General features: G+C 42.0%; 1 protein-coding gene across 1 annotated transcript; it reads right to left on the bottom strand.

The window, feature by feature from the left end:
• Positions 1-16: 16 nt before the first annotated feature.
• On the bottom strand, positions 17-8,369 carry LOC118396587 (phospholipase A2 group XV). Its single transcript, XM_035790876.2, has 6 exons — positions 7,994-8,369; positions 6,620-6,776; positions 5,630-5,748; positions 5,407-5,505; positions 1,191-1,415; positions 17-1,037 (listed from the first exon to the last, which is right to left on the bottom strand). The coding sequence occupies exons 1-6, from the start codon at positions 8,142-8,144 to the stop codon at positions 526-528; spliced, it is 1,263 nt and encodes a 420-aa protein (XP_035646769.1). The 5' UTR covers positions 8,145-8,369; the 3' UTR covers positions 17-525.
• Positions 8,370-23,387: the final 15,018 nt, after the last annotated feature.

Below are 23,387 nucleotides of genomic sequence, written 5' to 3'. Positions count from 1 at the left end.
AAGCTCACACAGAAGGCTGGCTTAATGCAATGTTTAACATTATATTTTACTTAATCGTCACAACACACAGATCATGATAGTTCCAGCAATATATTGTTCAAGTCCAACCATAGCGCAATGGCATAGTTACAATCAAGGTGATAAGACCACGTCTTCCTGTCCTGTAAGCAATCCAGCCTTGACAACAAGACCCTGGTTTTATTAATTCATCACAGTTTACTGCTGCTAATTCACCTAGTAAACTGTTACAACTTGGTAATCTGAGTTAATTGGGAAAGACCTTTACAAATATTATCAATTAACATAGTACAAATTTGGAAAAACAGCAAATGTCTGCTGGGATAATTAAAAATAAAATAGGATAAAACATTCAGTGCCGTCATCAATTCCTCCTCAGGCTCTGAGACCGTCATGTGTAATGTGTCCAAATGCCTATCAGTTCTCTCTTTGTACTATCCCCGTTCTTTATCTTTGAATTTGTAACTTAAGACAGCAAGACGAGGGGCAGTAGTTGGTTAAGGTTGCTCAAGGGCCAAAGAGCACAGTCTTGATGTAGGTTACTGTGGTAAAGTTGCGCAACATGGCCACATGCTCATTCCCCTCCAGTTCAAACATATGGACAGGCTGTGTCTGGTGGCCTATCCAACGCTTGCACTGGGTGGCACTCAGCAGGTTGACCGTCCCATCCCCATCTCCGAGAATCAGTGTGGGGTCTGTATCAGGAAAGATAGTGTAGAGAAAACCCTCTGCTGTGGGCACTCCGCTGCCATAAAGACAGTGTATAGCCACCCCAGGGGGCTCCAGTGCACTGACCAGTGGTTCAGTGTCTTGACGCATCTCCCAGCCATCTTCGAAGTCGATATCCTTGAAGAAGCGTTGGTAGTCCTTCACTGTGTAGTTGGTGGTGGGTGTTTGGATTAGCACCTTGTCAGCAGGCCAGGAATGTGCGTATGGGAACAGCCATGTGGTTGAGACCGCAGTGCGCTGCTGTGAGCGGATCTCTAGTGAACTGATGACTGGGATACGGTTATTATCACCTGCAAGGAAAGAGACATTCTAATCCAATGCAATAGTGTAGATATAAAATACATGGTTGCTAAACATTAAATAGTATGCAGCCCACGGTAACTTTACTATTGTGGTTCTGACACCTATGTAATTCATGCAGAAAATCATATGCAAACGCTTACCAGAAGCCACAACTCTCAGGGTTTTAGCCACACCAGCCCAAGGTGCACCCAGGGACACAAAGGCCTTGATGTAGCGATCCTTCCAGGCCTGGGGCTGATGGTTCAGGAAATACAGGGTGTACATGTTCCCCATGCTGTGGGCTATCAGGACAACCGGACCCCTAGCCTTCACGGCCATCTCCTCAATCATATGTTGCAGTCTCAAAAAGTAGGCTTTGTTCTCATCTGTTAAAAAAATGGGGGAAAACATGCATGAGACTGATCATTCCAAACTACTGCAATTAAATATTGTTATTAGAGCAAAAATATAAAATGCAACGTGTAATGTGTTGGTTCTATGTTTCATGAGCTGAAATAAAAGATCACAGAAATGTTCCATATGCACAAAAAGCTTATTGCTCTCATTTGTGCACATTTGTTTACATCCCTGTTAGTGAGCATTTATCATTTGCCAAGATAATCCATCCACCTGACAGGTGTGGTATAACAAGAAACTGATTAAACATCATGATCATTACAGAGGTGCACCTTCTGCTGGGGACAATAAAAGGCCACTCAAACGTTTTGAGGGAGTGTGCAATTGGCATGACTGCAGGAATGTCCACCAGAGCTGTTGCCAGAGAATTTCATGTTCATTTCTCTACCATAAGTCGCCTCCAACGTTATTTTAGAGAATTTTGCAATATGTCCAACCGGCCACACAACCGCAGACCACGAATAACCAAGCCAGCCCAGGACCTCTACATCTGGCTTCTTTACCTGTGGGATCATCTGAGACTAGCCACTTGGACAGCTGATGAAACTGAAGACTGTCTGTCTGTAATAAAGCCCTTTTGTAGGGAAAAATTGGCTGGGCCTGGCTCCCCAGTGGGTAGGCCCTGCTCCGAAATGGGTGAGCCTATGGCCTCCCAGGCCCGCCCATGGCTGTGCCCCTGCCCAGTCATATGAAATCCATAGATTAGGGCCTAATTAATTGATTTCAATTTACTAATTTCCTTATATGAACTGTAACTCAGTAAAGTCATGGGAAAATTGTTGCATTTATATTTTTGTTCAGTATATATATTCAATACAATAAAAAGGTCTTAACACCCATCTTTCCCTTTCCTCTTAAATGTCGCTCATAATGACTGGACCGAAGTCGGGTAATAAATCTTACAATAGAAGGCTAAAAACAACCTGACAACGAAGACTATCAACCTATAGTCGAAGTCCGCGCCCCGCAAAAATCTAATTAGTGTAATGATAAAAAAATATGTCTGTTTTAAGCTACAGATGTCAGCCTAACGCATCTGCAATGGAAGAGCTACAGCGGTGTTTGTCAGACCAGATCCCGAAAAATATATGTAGTGTCCGAACAGGTTTTGGGTACAAACTAATATGACCACTCTTATGGCAAGATGACTCACGAACATGTACTCTTTTTTGCTCTACAACCCTTACAAGTGCTGTAATGTACCGGGCCAAACCATTTTTATGGAAGTGAATAAGGCATTTCCACATTCCCAAAAATATATACAGTACCAGTCAAAAGTTTGGACACCTACTCATTCAAGGGTTTCTTTATTTGTACTACTTTCTACATTGTAGAATTGTGAAAACTGAAATAACACATATGGAATCATGCAGTAAACCCCCCCTCCCCCAAAAAGTGTTAAACAAATCTTAATATAATTTATATTCTTCAAAGTAGCCACTCTTTGGCCTTCGACAGCTTTGCACACTATTGGTATTCTCTCAACCAGCTTCATGAGGTAGTCACCTGGAATGCAGCTCCGTTTGTTCTTCACATTTGGCTGAGAAATCGCCCGGAAATTGCAGTCACAAAAAAACGCAGAAAAATATTCCAAATTAGCTCCATAATAGACAGAAACATGGCAAACGTTGTTTATAATCAAGCCTCAAGGTGCTTTTCAAATATCTATTCGATAATATATCCACCGGGACAATTGGTTTTTCAGTAGGGCCGATTGGAATAATGGCTTCCTCTGTATTTTACGCGAGAATCACTCTGGGAGCCATCAGGTGACCAGTTGCGCAATGTAGCAGCTTACAGTTATTCTTCAACATAAATGCGTAAAAGTACGTCACAATGCTGTAGACACCTTGGGGAATACGGAGAAAAAGTAATCTGGTTGATAGCCCATTCACTGCTCAATAGGGATGCATTGGAACGCAGAGCTTTCAAAAGATGAGTCACTTCCAGATTGGATTTTTCTCAGGCTTTCGCCTGCAATATCAGTTCTGTTATACTCACAGACAATATTTTTACCGTTTTGGAAACTTTAGAGTTTTCTATCCTAAGCTGTCAATTATATGCATATTCTAGCATCTTGTCCTGACAAAATATCCCGTTTACTACGGGAACATTATTTTTCCAAAAATGAATACTGCCCCCTAGTCACGAAAGGTTTTAACTTAATGTGTTTGAGCCAATCAGGTGAGTTGTGACAAGGGAGGGTTTTCTAATGATCAATTAACCTTTTAAAATGATATATTTGGATTAGCTAACACAATGTGTCAGTGGAACAGAGTGATGGTTGCTGATGGGCCTCTGTACACCTATGTAGATATTCCATTAAAATAATGCATTTTCCAGCTAAAATAGTAATTTACAACATTAATGTCTACACTGTACTTCTGATCAATTTGATGTTATTTTAATGGGACAAACATATATATAATTCTAGGTGACCCCAAACTATTGAACGGAAGAGTGTGTATAATATATATTTTTATTCCTACAGGGGTCCTATAATTCAAAATAAAATAGCTAAATGATCCTTGGTATGACCGTCTTAAAACAATTCCATATGTTAGCTTAGTAGAAACCCAGCCCCGGACCCTTAGACTCTAGTCTAGGGCATTTAACTCTTACAACTTCTTCGGGATAGGCGTCCCGTCAACAGGACAGTTGTAAATCATGCAGCGCCTTGTCACAATCGCAGATTTGAGAGAAACAACAAATGTTTTCACTGCGATAGGTTTGATAAATTCACCTCTGAAGGTGAAATGTGTACTTACATTCTGAAATCTTGCTCTAATTTTTCATCCAAAGGGTCCCAGAGATAACATGAAGTGTCGTTTTGTCAGATAAAAATCTTTTTTCATATCCTAACAAGGTCCATATAGCATGCACGATCGATTTTGCATTTCCACTCGTTCAATTTGCAAAGAATCTGTGATAATCTAACCCTAAACATTGTTTCAACCAGTCAAATTGTGTTCGTATTTATTCCTCAGAGATCCTAGAACATAAACCAGACTTCACTATATCATTAGGGGTGTAGTATATCCTATAGGACACCAAATTTGGTCAGAGAGCTACGCCTTCATGGCACGACGATGACTCGAGCGGTCTTCATTTGATCAACTGTAACTTTGTTAAATTAGCACCAATCGGGGTCAAACAAAGTTAGCTAGATAGCCAATGAGCTTGGCTTTACGGGAGTATCTGGAAACCCTGTGTCTGTGGCAAAATGTAGCTGCTAACCTTGTGCGACAGCAAGCCTTTCCTTTTGGACAAACATTAAGAATATGGAGAGTTGTGAAAACTGGGTGTTTTGCAATTGTTGAAATTATAATAATATGGCTACTAATAGTGTAAAAGCTCAATCAAAGCACATACACTGCTGCCATCTTATGGACACCATCGGAATTACAACCAGAGAGTGATGGCTAGAACTGTGACCTTTCTGTTGCATTTCAAAGATGGTGGTAGAAAAAAAAAAACCTTTGTATTTCCTTCTACCAGATCTGTTGTTATATTCTCCTATATTTCCATAAACTTCAAAGTGTTTCCTTTCAAATGGTACCAAGAATATGCATATCCTTGCTTCAGGGCCTGAGCTACAGGCAGTTAGATTTAGGTATGTCATTTTAGGCAAAAATTTAAAAAGAAAGGGGGCTATCCCTATAACCTACAAGATCCAGAGCCTGCTGGTTCTCTGTTCTACCTGATAACTAATTTCACCCACCTGTTGTCCCAGGTCTAAATGAGTCCCTGATTAGAGGGGACCAATGAAAAAAAAGCAGTGGGACTGGCTTCGAGGTCCAGAGTTGAGTTTGAGAGTTCTAGGGGGTGTCAATAACATTGCAAGGACATACAATCCATCCAAAGACCAAGCTCTGTTCATTAGACCACAAATGTTTCTTTGACAGACATGCATCTACATTTAAAATGTGTGTGTAAGAGAATGAAAAGAGACTGATTTACTTGGAGCTTTACGCCAGTCATACGGAGCTCCTCGAACATCGTCATCTCTGGTGTATCCCCACTCCACCAGTGCCTGCACTATGTTGAAGAAATACACACCTGCAACAAAAACAATAGTAGCTCACTTAAGCCCACACACAAGCAAAGACTGACATACTCGCACACTATTAGGGAGACTGTTGAATAGATACTTTAGGCATGCTAGGGTGATGGGTCCACTCACCAACATCGCCCTTGCTAGGGTCAAGGTATTCCAGAGGAAAGGTCTGTCCAAAGCCAGGCACTCTGACATCTACCCCCGGAGGTGCTTCTGTCTGCCTTGTTGTACGGTTATAAATCAGTCTAATGCAGACAGACATCCAAGAATATTAGAAAAGTTCAAGATGGACTCGGCGATATGATGTGGATGCAGGAAAAACAGCATAGTGGGTCAATTTCCAAAACTACTAAGAGCGTTGAAGCGCAAGGCTCAACTTCTCTGCTGTTTTTAGTCCCGTGGCTAGCGTGCTGTAATAGCATGAAGCAAACTCTTGCACAGGCACAGATACTGTGAGAGCAAAGGGTTGCATCTCACTCAATATCTGCGGTGTTGCTCATGGCAGTCATTTAGCTGAGTCTACCTTTAATTACAATGACATTACAGTTTACAATATAAGTATTGTGAAGATGATATGGGATAGAATTGGAAACTTTCACTTCTTCCCTTAATTCATGAGCTGTTCCTGGAATAAAGCCACAGCACAATGACATGTAGTTACTTGGTTAGCGGCCCATCTGGAAGCACCTGTTTGAATGATTATTCAGTAGAATTTCTGCATTTCAAGAGGAACTAGTCCTAATCGGAAAGAAAAGAAAGACCCAACTTGGTTGTGAACTATGGCATCACTATTAAATGAACTATACGCTCTGAGACCGACTAATTGTTGAAAACATATTGATTACAAAGGGGATTCAAAGGTCAGAAGATAACCTATTCAACCTAGGCTACAGAAAAACAGATCTCTAGAAAAACAGATCCCTCTCTCTCATGCCTACCCAGCCAGCTACGTAATAGTATTACAATTATTTTATTATTAATATCAAGTTGCCAGTAGAGATGCCAGTAGAGATGCTGACAGTAGCTATATACAGAGCTCATACTAAATCAGATACCCCCAACCCCTCCTGGCACCAATCACCCTATTTTCCACCTCACACAACACTAAGCACTGACCTTATGTTGTCAATCCAGCAGTCAATGGCCACCGGCACCATCAATTCCAGGTTGAGCCATAATGTGAAGTAGGCGTCAGTCTTTTTGTAGCAGATGTAGTGAACCACGCTGGGCTTGTCCAGCTTGGCCTCCAGCTGGTTCCCCAGGTCCCCAGGAACTGTGGGACAAGACAATATGATGAGGATGGCCAATCAAAGACATTATCAATTTAGAGTGTGATAAAGTTGATCAGTTTCCATTTATTAGCCCAATGTACTAGAAAAACCACTGAGTGTACCTCCCATCTTTTCCTACCAGCCCCCAGCCCCCACCCCCCATTAAACCCCATTTCTTGAACTATTTGAAACAAACTCATGGTTGGGGGGGGGGGTAATATAGAGATTAGTGGTCAATCACTGAAAACCTGCCAGATTAAAATTTCAACATGTGAGTCTGTGATTACATACAACCCTTTGTGACCCCGAGTCAACCACAAGTTAAAAGCTGAAACCAGAAAGGAAACCCTAGGGCAGCATTTCCCAACCTCAGTCCTTGGGACCCCAAGAGGTGCACGTTTTGGTTTATACCCCATTACTACACAGCTGATTAAAACAATCAAAGCTTGATGATTTGTATCAGCTGTGCAGTGCTAGGGCAAAAACCCGAAACGTGAACAGATTTTGAGAAACACTGACCTAGGGAAAACTTTACTGACTGCTATCACATGCATGTAGACTTACAAATACTGCTAGGGTACCGTTACATTTTGTAACTTGCCAAACTCTAGATATGGCAGTGAGACAACCTTTTTTGAAACATACAAATTATACTACTAATTTCTAGGCTGCTATAATTATTTTCATGATTAACTGTATAACTGAGTATAATTAAAAAATGTGATAGGACTGATCATTTTCTGTTCTCAATGACAGAAAACAGAATTACTACAATGTGGTTACATTTCTGTTACATAGTAACAGCAGCTAGATAGACCAGTCGCTAGAGACATTGTAGCGCATGGGAAACAAAATGTCCAAGTCAAATTAAGTTCCATTTCAAACAATTGGAGACAGATGCTACATTGTAATGTTGGAGACAACAAGCCTTATTAAGCATGCATCGACCAACAAGAGTTTAGTTGATTTGTATATTAGCTCGTTTTTTTTTACCCCCTTTGTGTAATGAAATAATACAGGGTTCAACTCGGGATCATCTAAAAAAAAAGATATATATATCGAGAAACATGATGCATGAGTTTCTTTTTTTGGACGCACGAGTTTATCCTAACTAGCCTTGTTCGCTGTCTGACCATCTGTTTTACAATTAATGAACAGCTGAAAATAGAAGGGCTAGCTAGCTAACGTTGTACATCAAGGATAAACAATGACCACTTACTTAGAACTACTGGAGGTTTTTCCGATCGACATGCATTGCCCGGGAGACATTTCTCAAATGTTCTGCCTTTGATGTATGGTACCAAAATCAACAACAAACACAGCTGGAAGAGCGCTGGGCTAGTCAACCCACAGGATACCATTTCTCCCATTCACTCCCCAACCTGGAAAAGTTGGCTTGAGATTCGCTATTCGCCAGCCATTCGGACCTCCAAACTTCAATAGCTGGCGAACGATTTGAGCTACACACCTCAGATTGGTCTCTTATGTGAAGGATAAAGGGTTTACATTGCACAAGTCTTATTTTCCCGATTCTGACCCGAGTTAAGTAATCACATGGCAATTGTGGAGACAGTCTGGCACCCCGTCAATGCAACTAGTTAGGGATCTTCAACAAAGTGCATGATCACAATATTCACATTTCAATAGCTCTTACACCAAGTGACTTAGCAACCTAATATCTTCTATGATATAATACTGTTTGCAACAATTGAATGTGCATAATTTTTTGTATTTTTTTAAAATTTCACCTTTATTTAACCAGGTAGGCTAGTTGAGAACAAGTTCTCATTTGCAACTGCGACCTGGCCAAGATAAAGCATAGCAGTGTGAACAGACAACACAGAGTTACACACGGAGTAAACAATTAACAAGTCAATAACACAGTAGAAAAAAAGAGAGTCTATATACATTGTGTGCAAAGACATGAGGAGGTAGGCGAATAATTACAATTTTGCAGATTAACACTGGAGTGATAAATGATCAGATGGTAATGTACATGTAGAGATATTGGTGTGCAAAAGAGCAGAGAAGTAAATACATATAAACAGTATGGGGATGGTAATTTACCAATAGACTATGTACAGCTGCAGCGATTGGTTAGCTGCTCAGATAGCAGATGTTTGAAGTTGGTGAGGGAGATAAAATTCTACAACTTCAGCGATTTTTGCAATTCGTTCCAGTCACAGGCAGCAGAGAACTGGAACGAAAGGCGGCCAAATGAGGTGTTGGCTTTAGGGATGATCAGTGAGATACACCTGCTGGAGCGCATGCTACGGGTGGGTGTTGCCATCGTGACCATTGAACTGAGATAAGGCGGAGCTTTACCTAGCATGGACTTGTAGATGACCTGGAGCCAGTGGGTCTGGCGACGAATATGTAGCGAGGGCCAGCCAACTAGAGCATACAGGTCGCAGTGGTGGGTGGTATAAGGTGCTTTAGTAACAAAACGGATGGCACTGTGATAAACTACATCCAGTTTGCTGAGTAGAGTATTGGAAGCTAATTTGTAGATGACATCGCCGAAGTCGAGGATCGGTAGGATAGTCAGTTTTACTAGGGTAAGTTTGGCGGTGTGAGTGAAGGAGGCTTTGTTGCGGAATAGAAAGCCGATTCTAGATTTGATTTTTAGATTGGAGATGTTTGATATGAGTCTGGAAGGAGAGTTTACAGTCTAGCCAGACACCTAGGTACTTATAGATGTCCACATATTCTAGGTCGGAACCATCCAGGGTGGTGATGCTAGTCGGGCGTGCGGGTGCAGGCAGCGAACGGTTAAAAAGCATGCATTTGAGTCTTATGGATTATGCCACCTACTGTGCTAGTGGATAATAAGGATCCCAAAAAGGAAATAATGTGGATGCATTTTTTTGAAAATATCATACAAACTATTAAACTATTTTTTTACTAAACAAAATCAACCTGCTTTTCTCTAACAAAAAAACAACAAATTATAATCAGGTCCCTACACAGGCTCAGAAGACTCCTGTGAGGGCAGGACATTTCCAAGCAACAATTGTCCTTGCAGTGCTTCTGCCATGAAGTCTTGGAGCCCCCAAAACTTCTTGGCTGCAGATATAATGATGTCCAGCTTCTTGGACACTGCTGTACAATTAATCACTGTGGCCAGAAATGCACCCCCCTCCATATCTTCTTCAACACTGTGTCCTCTAGCCCCTTTGACTCTCTTCATCTCCTCCACATAGGAGATCTGCTGAACAGCCCTGATCCTTGACACCTCAACCGCTTTCACCCTAACAGGGCAACTCAAGGAACTCTGGAGTAAGATCCCCACCGCAGTTGCAACATTTTCCATTCACAGATTCTTCAATACCATATTTCTCCCATCTCCAAACATTTGACACATGACCATATATTTTACAATTCCCACACTGTAGTGGTTTGGACACAAATACTCTCACAGCATACCTCACATAGCCAAGCTTCACATGTTCACATGTAGAATCTCCCTAAACAACAATAGTAGCGATAGGCTTTTCTCCTTCCTTCCATTTACCATACGGGTCAAGTGACGTGTACTGATCACTTTCTGAATAAGGTACTCGTCATCTACAGTATATCTAACAAGACTCCAGCTATAACTCCTTTGGCAGGTGCCCTGCTCCGAAGATCAACACAGGTTACTTCTGATGTGGGAATTTAGCCTTCTTCTATTCTTCATTTATTTTTTATTTCACCTTTATTTCACCAGGTAGACAAGTTGAGAACAAGTTCTCATTTACAATTGCGACCTGGCCAAGATAAAGCAAAGCAGTTTGACACATACAACGACACAGAGTTCCACATGGAGTAAAACAAACATACAGTCAATAATACAGTAGAAACAAGTCTATATACGATGTGAGCAAATGAGGTGAGATAAGGGAGGTAAAGGCAAAAAAAAGTCCATGGTGGCAAAGTAAATACAATATAGCAAGTAAAACACTGGAATGGTAGATTTGCAATGGAAGAATGTGCAAAGTAGAAATAAAAAATAATGGGGTGCAAAGGAGCAAAATAAATAAATACAACTAAATAAATACAGTAGGGAAAGAGGTAGTTGTTTGGGCTAAATTATAGGTGGGCTATGTACAGGTGCAGTAATCTGTGAGCTGCTCTGACAGCTGGTGCTTAAAGCTAGTGAGAGAGATAAGTGTTTCCTGTTTCAGAGATTTTCATCAACACAATTAACCAAAACAAGGCCACATCTAGTCACCTTGATTGAATCCACCTTTCCCATTGCTCTCTTCACAGCCCTTGATAGTAAAAATGGATTTCCCAATTTACCTCCTTGTCCAAAAAACACAGTCCAATAACAAATGCATTATTGGACCAGTCCGTCATAGGTACCTCTCCTCCACCTCCTGGAAACACATTTTCTCTGCCCACCAACCTCATTTCAGCTGTCCATTATCCCTCATACATGTTGCATACCCTTTAGTTCTCATAAAGTTATTCCTACATTTAAAATATTTATAAAAATCAATTACATTTCAACAGCTCCTTGATCACATGACCTAGACACCTCAAACCAACTTTGGAATGTTCAGTGGGTAGAGACACCCTCTTTGGTTTTCTGATTTTAATTTACATTTTCCTTTACCTTAATTTATGAATGACATGTTTTACTTAGAATTTCAATAGCTACTTCATCACATGACCTAGGCACCTTAAACCAACTTTATATTGTTCACAGGCCCCCGGAAACACATTGTACACCCTTTGGTTGTCCTATAAAGCGTTTACAAGAGTTTATAGAAATATAAACAAATTGAGAATTTCCATAGCTTTTCAACCATGTGATTTACCAATCTAATTTCAACTGTCCATTTGTCCTTATATAGAGAGGCGTGTTGCCCACCCTTTACTTTTCTCATAAAATGATCCCTACATGTTTTAAATATATGTATGTTTACAAAAAAATACTTCAAATTCAATAGCTCCTTGATCACATGACCTAGACACCTTAAACCAACTTTGGCATGTTCAGAGGGTAGGGACACACTTTGCACACCCTTTGGTTTTTTGAAGAAAAAAAGTTTTCCCCCTTACCTTAATTTATATGTAAAATTCTTGATTTAGAATTTCAATAGCTACTAGATCACATGATCTAGGCACCTTAAACCAACGTTGTATTGTTCACAGGGTAGGGATACACATTACACACCATTTGATTTTCCAATAAAGCACTTACACAATTTTATGTCAATATTTGAAAATGTTCAAATGTAATAGCTCTTCAACCACGTGACAAAGCAATCTCATTTCAACTGTCCGTTATTCCTTATATAGAGAGGCAGGTTGCACACCTTTTACTTTTCTCATAAAATGATTCCTATTCTTTTTTTAATGTTTATTATTTATCAACCACTTTTTGCCAATCCGCTCTGACTTCAAAATATCCAGAGTCGCTCCCCTCCTCAAGAAACCAACACTCGAACCCTCTGACATCAAAAAACTACTGGCCGGTATCCCTTCTTTCTTTTCTTTCCAAAACACTTGAGCGTGCTGTCTCTGGCCAACTCTCTCGCTATCTCTCTCAGAACAATCTTCTTGACCCTCACCAGTCAAGACGGGTTACTCAACCGAGACTGTTTTCCTTTGTGTCACAGAGACTCTCCGCACTGCCATAGCTGACTCTTTCTCCTCTGTTCTCATTATCCTAGATCTGTCCGCTGCCTTTGACACCGTGAACCATCAGATCCTCCTCTCCACCCTCTTAGGGCTGGGCGCCTCAGGCTCTGGACACTCTTGAATTGCATCATACCCTGCAGGGCACTCCTATCAGGTGACGTGGAGAGGATCTGTCTGCACCAACTACTCTCACTACTGGTGTCCCCCAGGGCTCGGTTCTAGGCCCTATCCTCTTCTCTCACAGCTCTGTCATATCCACACATGGTCTCTCCTAACATTGCTATGTGGATGACTCTCAACTACTTTTCTCCTTCCCCCCTACTGACATCCAGGTTGGCGACACACATCTCTGCATGCCTGGCTGATATCTCAGCTTGGATGTCGGCCCAACACCTCAAGCTCAACCTCAACAAGACGGAGCTGCTGTTCCTCCTGGGTAAGGCCTGCCAGCTCTCCATCACAGTTGACAAATCCACGGTGTCCCCCTGCCAGAGTGCAAAGAACCTTGGCGTGACCATGGACAACAAACACCCTGTCATTCTATGCAAACATCAAAGCAGTGACTCGCTCCTGCAAGTTCATGCTCTACAACATCCGTAGAGTACGACCCTACCTCATACAGAAAGCAGCTCAGGTCCTAATCCAAGCACTTGTCATCTCCCGTCTGGACTACTGCAACTCGCTGTTGGCTGGGCTCCCTGCTTGTGGCATCAAACCCCTGCAACTTATCCAGAAGGCCGCAGCCTGCCTGGTATTTAGCCTTACCAAATTCTCCCATGTCACCCCACTCCTCAATGGTGGTACCAGCATTCCCCTTAATCTAGGACAGCAGAGTCCCTGCCCAACTATTGAAAAAACATCTGAAACCCTACCTCTTCAAAAATTATCTTAAATAATCCCCCTCCCCACACCCCCTCCTTTTGTGATCTAGCACTCGCAATTGACCCCCCTTCGTAACACTCGCACTTTATCAAAACAGTTATCCATCAATAACTGTTTTGAGAAATCCGGATGTTCATTGGCATAAAAAAATGGGTCTATTCCCACCAGTTAAATCATGGGACACATTTATCATGACATTAGAGACTTTGAAAAGAAAGAGAAATGTACCACTAGAAACTGGATTTAAATATTCAATTTCATTTAACAAAACATTTGACACGCTATGACAAATTACATAATTCAAGCAACACACTGAACTCACAACGCAAGAACTGAATGACAAATGAGAGTGAATTATTGTTGTACACTCTTAGGAAAACATGTACTAAGTAGAAGATATAGTCTACTTCTGCATGTCCCTACAGGAGAACCACATTTGGGGCTAGGTATAAACCTTTGCAGACAGTTCTACCTAGAACGAGAAATGTACAACAATAAAATCAGAGAGAGAGAGAGAGAGAGAGAGAGAGAGAGAGAGAGAGAGAGAGAGAGAGAGAGAGAGAGAGAGAGAGAGAGAGAGGTGACAGGCAGAGAGAGACACAGAGGTCAGGATCAGATCAGCTCCTGCATTTTTCAGCATTTTCTTTAAAAAAAGATAGATTAAGAGTCAGATAAACTTTGATTTTTTGTCTGGAACACATACTGGATTTTACCCTCTACAACATAACCCCTACTTCAAATCAAAACTTAAAACCTACAACCTGATTTTGGACGGAATTACGGAATCACCTGGAAGGTTCACAACTACCAAGGATTTTTACTCTATACAGCCAATTCTCGAAAACAACAGAAACCTGAAAACACCATCCAACCTGGAACTGAGTGAGTAATGCTTAGTCTGAAACTATATCTTATTTCCAAAAGCCAAGAAGAAAAATACACAACATTACTTTATAAGGACTGAATTCTAACATAATTCTGCCAAGCTTGATACAGCTTCAACTAGCACTGACGTGTCAAGTGAGAGGTGTCAAAGCCCATTAGCCCAACAATGGCAGGAGAGTCACACAGTCTACCCCAACCAAATGGAGAGGCCTTAGAAGCTCCCTCCCGCTGTTCAGAGGCAATTAAAATACAGTACCCTTTGCATGTAAAGAATGAGAAGTCAAGAAAAGATTACAAAATGAAGCTCCTTATGGAAAATCAAGAGACACTTTTTGCTGACTATTACAAAAATGGGAACATCAGCAACCTTATCTTCCACACAAACCATCCCCTGGCATGGCACAGTGCTATATTAGCACACTACCCCTCTGTTACGAGAGCGGGGATTAACGAGGGGTGGAAACTCAGAATACTTGATAACGAGGACTCTGAGTCAAGTAATATAAATATCTATAAGTCCGGAACAGTGATCGTACAAAGTAACCACAAACAGTTTCAGCTGGACTTTCACCTAATCAAAGAATTAGCCCAACAGGAGAAGCTCTCCCTTGATAAAGATACCCCCACCCCGAGCGGGTCAAACCAGACCTCTTCATTATGTAACACCACAGACGAGCAACCCCCAGCGGAGAGTCAACCTCCCAGCACGGACTACCACTCCCTCATTGAAATGAAGGACAAATTCACCCAGCTGGAGGTAAGACAGGTGGAGCTGGAACAGCAGGTGATTACACTTCAGTCAGCACAGACCCAGACAACAGTCCAGCACAACAACACCCCTTAACCAGACCCGGAGAGCTGGAGGTGGACAGAGACATATCTGCACTCTGGACTGTGGTGAGACAACTTCAACAGGAGAAAGAGCAGAATCAGGAGAAGAACAGAGCATTAGAGGAGAGGATCAGACTGCTGGTGGAGGAGAGGTTGAGGGGATGGAGGAGAGGGTGAGGGGGACAGAGGAGAGGTTGAGGGGACGGCGTGTGACAGAGAACAACCCACTAGAGAGGTGGCCACCCCCACAGAGAAGCCAGCAGAACAGCCCACCCCAGCACCTGACAAAAGTTTCGACACCACAGCAGAACAGTCCACACCAGACCCTGACCATAGAGTCGACACCACAGCAGAACAGACAAATGAAGAACCACAAGCCCAGCGGCTCTCACCCCCTCTGAGCACCCCCTGTCAGCCACCCTGATAGCCCTTCTGACAACCCCTCACACCCACTGAGGACAAACACAAGACACAGATTGTACTACTTATGGACTCAAATGGGAAATATATAGAAGAAAAAAACTTTTCCCAAACATAGTGTGTCTAAACTCTGGTGTCCAAACACCCAGCGTGCCCTCGACCTTCTGTCTGAGGACCAACTAGGTTCACCCAGCCACATAATAATACACACAGGCACAAACGACCTGAGAGCACAGCAGGAAAGGGTGGCAACAGCACTGAAGGGAGTGATTGAAAAGGCTTCTTCTACTTTCCCCAACGCACAAGTGGTTATCTCCACCCTGCTACCACAAAAAGACTTCCACCCTGCCACAATACAGCGGGTAAACGCAAGTATTTCCCGTGACTGTGCCTCAAAACCAAATGTTTTCCTGGCCCACCACTCCACCCTGGACTTGAACAGCCTCTATGACCAGGTCCACCTCTACAAGGCAGCAGTGCCCACCTTTGCCAGGACCCTAAAGGACATCGCTCTCAAACGTATCCCCAACACTTCACACAGGAGCAACAGATCAATAGACTCCCCACCCAGACCAGCGAGACACCCTCCCAGACCTGCAGGACCCCCCTGGACCTACACATAGAGGACCCACGCCAAGAGGAATTACATCCAGACCACAGTACACCCAGACACATCCACACCCCCACCCCAACCAATCAACACCCCCACGTCAACCATGCCCACACCTCATTTAGGCCCCTCAGATCAGACCTATGCCACTCCTGCCCACCCCATGCACCCCACCCCCGCAAAGAGGGCCTCAACATGGAAGCCACACATACGCCCAGGTAGTGAGCGGGCAAACAGTCCCAACCCCCACTCTCACACTCGCCCAAGCCAATAGCATGTACCAGATGCTCAGCAGGCTCTGCTCACACTTACTGGCCTGAGGCCAAACCACACGACCAACAACATTGGACATTCTATGGAACAAAAAGCCTTCACTATATCATCCTGGAATATCCAAGGCCTGAGGTCATCTGCCTTTGGCCTAAAAAGCAGAAACCCGGACTTCACCAAAGAAATCGGCAATACAGACATTGTCATCCTGCAAGAAACCTGGTATAGAGGAGACGGACCCACTGGTTGCCCTCTAGGTTACAGAGAGCTGGTAGTCCCATCCACCAAACTACCAGGTGTGAAACAGGGAAGGGACTCAGGGGGTATGCTAATTTGGTATAGAGCAGACCTAACTCACTCCATTAAATTAATCAAAACAGGAACATTCTACATTTGGCTAGAAATTCAAAAGGAAATTATCCTAACAGAGAAAAATGTCCTCCTGTGTACTACCTATATCCCCCACTAGAATCCCCATATTTTAATGAAGACAGCTTCTCCATCCTGGAGGGCGAAATCAATCATTTCCAGGCCCAGGGACATGTACTAGTCTGTGGCGACCTAAATGCCAGAACCGGACAAGAACCTGACACCCTCAGCACACAGGGGGACAAACATCTGCCTGGAGGTGACAGCATCCCCTCCCACATATGCCCCCCTAGGCACAACTATGACAACATAACCAACAAAAACGGGTCACAACTCCTGCAGCTCTGTCGCACGCTGGGTATGTACATAGTCAATGGTAGGCTTCGAGGGGAATCCTATGGTAGGTACACCTATAGCTCATCTCTTGGCAGTAGTACTGTAGACTACTTTATCACTGACCTCAACCCAGAATCTCTCAGAGCGTTCACAGTCAGTCCACTAACACCCCTATCAGACCACAGCAAAATCACAGTCTACTTAAACAGAGCAATACTCAACCATGAGGCATCAAAGCCAAAGGAACTGAGTAACATTAAGAAATGCTATAGGTGGAAGGAATGCAGTTTGGAAACCTACCAAAAAACAATTAGGCAACAACAAATTCAATCCCTTTTAGACAATTTCCTGGGTAAAACGTTCCACTGTAATAGTGAAGGTGTAAACTTGGCAGTAGAAAATCTTAACAGTATATTTGACCTCTCAGCTTCCCTATCAAATCTAAAAATCTCAAATAGAAAACCGAAGAAAATTAACAATAATGACAAATGGTTTGATGAAGAATGCAAAAATCTAAGAAAGAAATTGAGAAACCTGTCCAACCAAAAACATAGAGACCCGGAAAACCTGAGTCTACGCCTTCACTATGGTGAATCACTAAAACAATACAGAAATACACTACGGAAAAGAAGGAACAGCATGTCAGAAATCAGCTCAATGCAATTGAAGAATCCATAGACTCTAACCACTTCTGGGAAAATTGGAAAACACTAAACAAACAACAACACGAAGAATTATCTATCCAAAATGGAGATGTATGGGTAAACCACTTCTCCAATCTTTTTGGTTCTATAACAAAGAACAAAGAGCAAAAACATATACATGATCAAATACAGATCTTAGAATCAACTATTAAAGACTACCAGAACCCACTGGATTATCCAATTACATTGAATAAGTTACAGGACAAAATAAAAACCCTCCAACCCAAAAAGGCCTGTGGTGTCGATGGTATCCTCAATGAAATGATCAAATATACAGACAACAAATTCCAATTGGCTATACTAAAACTATTTAACATCATACTTAGCTCTGGCATCTTCCCCAATATTTGGAACCAAGGACTGATCACCCCAATCCACAAAAGTGGAGACAAATTTGACCCCAATAACTACCGTGGAAAATGTGTCAACAGTAACCTTGGGAAAATCCTCTGCATTATTATTAACAGCAGACTCGTACATTTCCTCAATGAAAACAATGTACTGAGCAAATGTCAAATTGGCTTTTTACCAAATTACCGTACAACAGACCATGTATTCACCCTGCACACCTTAATTAACAACCAAACAAACCAAAACAAAGGCAAAGTCTTCTCATGCTTTGTTGATTTCAAAAAAAAAACCTTCGACTCAATTTGGCATGAGGGTCTGCTATACAAACTGATGGAAAGTGGTGTTGGGGTAAAACATATGACATTATAAAATCCATGTACACAAACAACAAGTGTGCGGTTAAAATTGGCAAAAAACACACATTTCTTCACACAGGGTCGTGGGGTTAGACAGGGATGCAGCTTAAGCCCCACCCTCTTCAACATATATATCAACGAACTGGCGCGGGCACTAGAAAAGTCTGCAGCACCCGGCCTCCCCTGCTAGAATCCAAAGTCAAATGTCTGCTGTTTGCTGATGATCTGGTGCTTCTGTCACCAACCAAGGAGGGCCTACAGCAGCACCTAGATCTTATGCACAGATTCTGTCAGACCTGGGCCCTGACAGTAAATCTCAGTAAGACCAAAATAATGGTGTTCCAAAAAAGGTCCAGTCACCAGGACCACAAATACAAATTCCATCTAGACACTGTTGCCCTAGAGCACACAAAAAAATATACATACCTTGGCCTAAACATCAGCGCCACAGGTAACTTCCACAAAGGTGTAAACGATCTGAGAGACAAGGCAAGAAGGGCATTCTATGCCATCAAAAGAAACATAAATTTCAACATACCAATTAGGATTTGGCTAAAAATACTTGAATCAGTCATAGAGCCCATTGCCCTTTATGGTTGTGAGGTCTGGGGTCCGCTCACCAACCAAGACTTCACAAAATGGGACAAACACCAAATTGAGACTCTGCACGCAGAATTCTGCAAAAATATTCTCCGTGTACAACGTAAAACACCAAATAATGCATGCAGAGCAGAATTAGGCCGATACCCACTAATTATCAAAATCCAGAAAAGAGCCATTAAATTCTACAACCACCTAAAAGGAAGCGATTCACAAACCTTCCATAACAAAGCCATCACAAACAGAGAGATGAACCTGGAGAAGAGTCCCCTAAGCAAGCTGGTCCTGGGGCTCTGTTCACAAACACAAACACACCCTACAGAGCCCCAGGACAACAGCACAATTAGACCCAACCAAATCATGAGAAAACAAAAAGATAATTACTTAACACATTGGAAAGAATTAACAAAAAAACTGAGCAAACTAGAATGCTATTTGGCCCTACACAGAGAGTACACAGCGGCAGAATACCTGACCTCTGTGACTGACCCAAAATTAAGGAAAGCTTTGACTATGTACAGACTCAGTGAGCATAGCCTTGCTATTGAGAAAGGCCGCCGTAGGCAGACATGGCTCTCAAGAGAAGACAGGCTATGTGCTCACTGCCCACAAAATGAGGTGGAAACTGAGCTGCACTTCCTAACCTCCTGCCCAATGTATAACCATATTAGAGAGACATATTTCCCCCAGATCACACAGATCCACAAAGAATTCGAAAACATATCCAATTTTGAAAAACTCCCATATCTACTGGGTGAAATTCCACAGTGTGCCATCACAGCAGCAAGATTTGTGACCTGTTGCCACGAGAAAAGGGCAACCAGTGAAGAACAAACACCATTGTAAATACAACCCATATTTATGCTTATTTATTTTATCTTGTGTCCTTTAACTATTTATACATTGTGTATATATATGTATATATATATATATATATATATATATAATATGACATTTGTAATGTCTTTACTGTTTTGAAACTGTTGTATGTGTAATGTTTACTGTTCATTTTAGTTGTTTTTCACTTTATATATTCACTTTGTATGTTGTCTACCTCACTTGCTTTGGCAATGTTAACACATGTTTCCCATGCCAATAAAGCCCTTGAATTGAAATTGAAATTGAAGAGAGAGAGAGAGAGAGAGAGAGAGAGAGAGAGAGAGAGAGAGAGAGAGAGAGAGAGAGAGAGAGAGAGAGAGAGAGAGAGAGAGAGAGAGAGAGAGAGACACACACAGGGACACTGAGAGATAGAGGAAGATCAGAGGGAGCATGCCTAAGATCACACATTATACCAGATAGGACAGACTGATCATATCCCCCAACACATAAGCTATTGCAACATAATCAATGGGGACAGAAACAGGGGGATTGGTCAATACTGTGGCCCCTTCCAAAATTACTCCAGGACAGTGCAAATCAGGCATGATAAGCAACACCCATCTTTGCCAAAGCGCAGCCCCCACACCACTCAATGGAAATCAACAGACCACTAACTTACTACCATGAGACAAGGTTGAGTTGAGTATAAGCGAGTATAAGGTTGAGTATAAGCGAGGAAGATCTCCCACACCCCAAAAAAACGCAAAACAGGACAGGAAGATTATGTCAGTGACTCAACCCACTCAAGGTAGTCGAATATAGTTAACAAAGCCTAGCATGATCTGATGCGTCCTCATAGGAATGGCATGGGAGAGCGACAGCAGGCCAGTGACTCAGCCTCCATAATAGGATCAGAGGCAGAGAATCCCTGGAGGGAGCGGGGAGACGGCCAGGCAGAGACAGAAAGGGTGGTTCCTCTTGCAAGTGCCATGTCATTCACCTTCACACCCCTGAGCCACTCAATCATAGGACCTACTGAAGAGATAAATCTTCAGTAAAGACTTAAAGGTTGAGACCGAGTCTGCTTCTCTCACATGGATCGGCAAACCATTCCATAAAATAGGAGCTCTATAGGAGAAAGCCCTGCCTCCAGCTGTTTCCTTTGCAACTATAGGGACAAAAAGGATGCCTGTGTCTTGTGATCATAGCGTACGTGTAGGTACATTATGTACCATAGGACCAAATCAAAGAGATAAGAAGGAGAAAGTCCATGCAATGCTTTGTAGGTAAACAGTAAAACCTTGAAATCAGCCCTAGCCTTAACAGAAGGCCAGTGGAGTGAGGCTAGCACTGGAGTAATATGCTCAAAAACCTCTAACAAGAAGTGTGAGACTGGGGTCTGAGTGGATGGTAACACACAGTGCCTTCAGAAAGTACCCCTTGACTTAATCCACATTGTTGCATTACAGCCTGAATTCAAAATGGATTCAATATTTTTTGTTCTCACCCATCTACACATAATACCCCATAATGACAAACCGAAAACATGTTTTTAGAAACGTTTGCATATGTATTGAAAACAGAAATATGTAATTTACATACAGTACCAGTCAAAATGTTGGGTTTTTTCCACATTGTAGAATAATAGTGAAGACATCAAAACTATGAAATAACACATATGGAATCATGTGTAACCAAAGAAGTTTAAAACAAATCAAAATATATTTTTGATTCCTCAAAGTAGCCACCCTTTTCCTTGATGACAGCTTTACACACTCTTGGTATTCTCTCAACCAGCTTCATGACCTTGTCACCTGGAATGCATTTCAATGAATTATTAAAAGTTCATGCGTTTGAGCCAATTAGTTGTGTTGTGACAAGGTTCGCGAGTTATTGAAGTTTGAAGGTCCAGATGTCTGGTGAATATTGAATCTCAAACCAACTTTATCATGGTCTGTGATATGTTACCCCTGATGAGGAAATGAAATCCCTTTGCTGGCACGTTTCACAGCATGAAAACATAACTGGTCAAAACAACACTCCGCAGGGATGCAACAGATAATAATCATCAAACCAAAAGAATATCCCCCAGATCAAATTTAGAGTAGTGACGTGTGAAGTGTCGAAATTGAATGGGAGTGGCCGACAAACAGCTGTAGTCTGAAATAACTTTAATTCAGAAAACATTTCATCTCAAAACATTCAAGAAGTAAACTCCACTAGTATATAACCATAAGAATATTTGATACACGAATATATATATTTTTATATATATTTTTTTTATTCTACCCCCTGGACACCCACTCAAAATCAGTTGACATTGTGCCCTCAGAATAACACAAAGCCTAGGTTGGCAGTACAAGGAAAGGATTTGACTGTGTGAGTGTGAAAAATACTCATGTTAGCTAAGATGCAGAACCTTTTATGAAGTTAGCATGCCAATAGCACAAACTCAACAACATCATAACAAAGTTGGCTTCCACTAACTGACTAGCTTGCCCTACCTGGTTACTGGCTATAGTCATGCTAGCTAGTAGTAGATAGTGGAAGCAAATTATTCCCTCAACATGCTACAAGATGAAGCTGCCCAGCCAGAGCTACCTGCAGCAGAAAGGTCAGATTTCTCCATTCATTTCTGTAGCTACTGTAGCTTAGCTAGATCTTTTGTCAGCTGATGGTGTTTATTGACTGAGTAATAATGAACATCAGTTACTCTAAATGGTTACCTACCTGGCTCTTTGAATAGCTGACTTAGCTAGTACTTACACATACAACAATATTCAATTGAGCTATTCTGTGTGTGTGTGCCTGTGAGTTCTGAATGTTCCCACAGGAGAAAAGCACAGCATGGCATCTTAGCTGATCATCATGAACTTCATGGAGTTAGATCAGTCAATACAGTAACTTAAAATGAGCATTTTTATTGGTATGGGTATACTTCACCAACATCCTTTCTTGCTTACTGAAAGGCAGACGTAGGCTATACTCTTCAGTTGAGAAACACCACTATTGCTGTGACAATTGACCTACTTCTCTGAATATTCAAGGTATAAAAGGCATCAAAAGTTTTGTAATTTCATTATAATCTACACAATAATTCACATTTCCTGTTGCTGTAGGATTATTTTCCTGCTGTGAGAAAGTAATCTTCCTTTCCTCTCATCTTTCTCTCCCTCTCTCACACACACACACACACACACACACACACACACACACACACACACACACACACACACACACACACACACACACACACACACACACACACACACACACACACACACACACACACACACACACACACACACACACACACACACACACACACACACACCTCAGATCTCCTCATCTGCATAGTGCATAGGGTCTAGGGTCTAGGGTGATCCTGACCAACATTTAACATTAAAAAGCTGTTTTCGTAGAGGGCCGCTAGACTAATTGGCCAATGTAAAAATGTTAGCTGTCATGGGCTAATTAAGTGTGTCAGTGACTGACATAACGAGAGAAAGTGCTGATGCGCAACCAGCTTGTGAAATTGCACCTTGTCTA

Source organism: Oncorhynchus keta, chromosome 17, assembly GCF_023373465.1.
Source record: "Oncorhynchus keta strain PuntledgeMale-10-30-2019 chromosome 17, Oket_V2, whole genome shotgun sequence".
NCBI classification, from domain to species: domain Eukaryota; kingdom Metazoa; phylum Chordata; class Actinopteri; order Salmoniformes; family Salmonidae; genus Oncorhynchus; species Oncorhynchus keta.
Note: the sequence above shows the minus strand (reverse complement) of the source record. Positions and strands in the feature narration are given on the sequence as shown.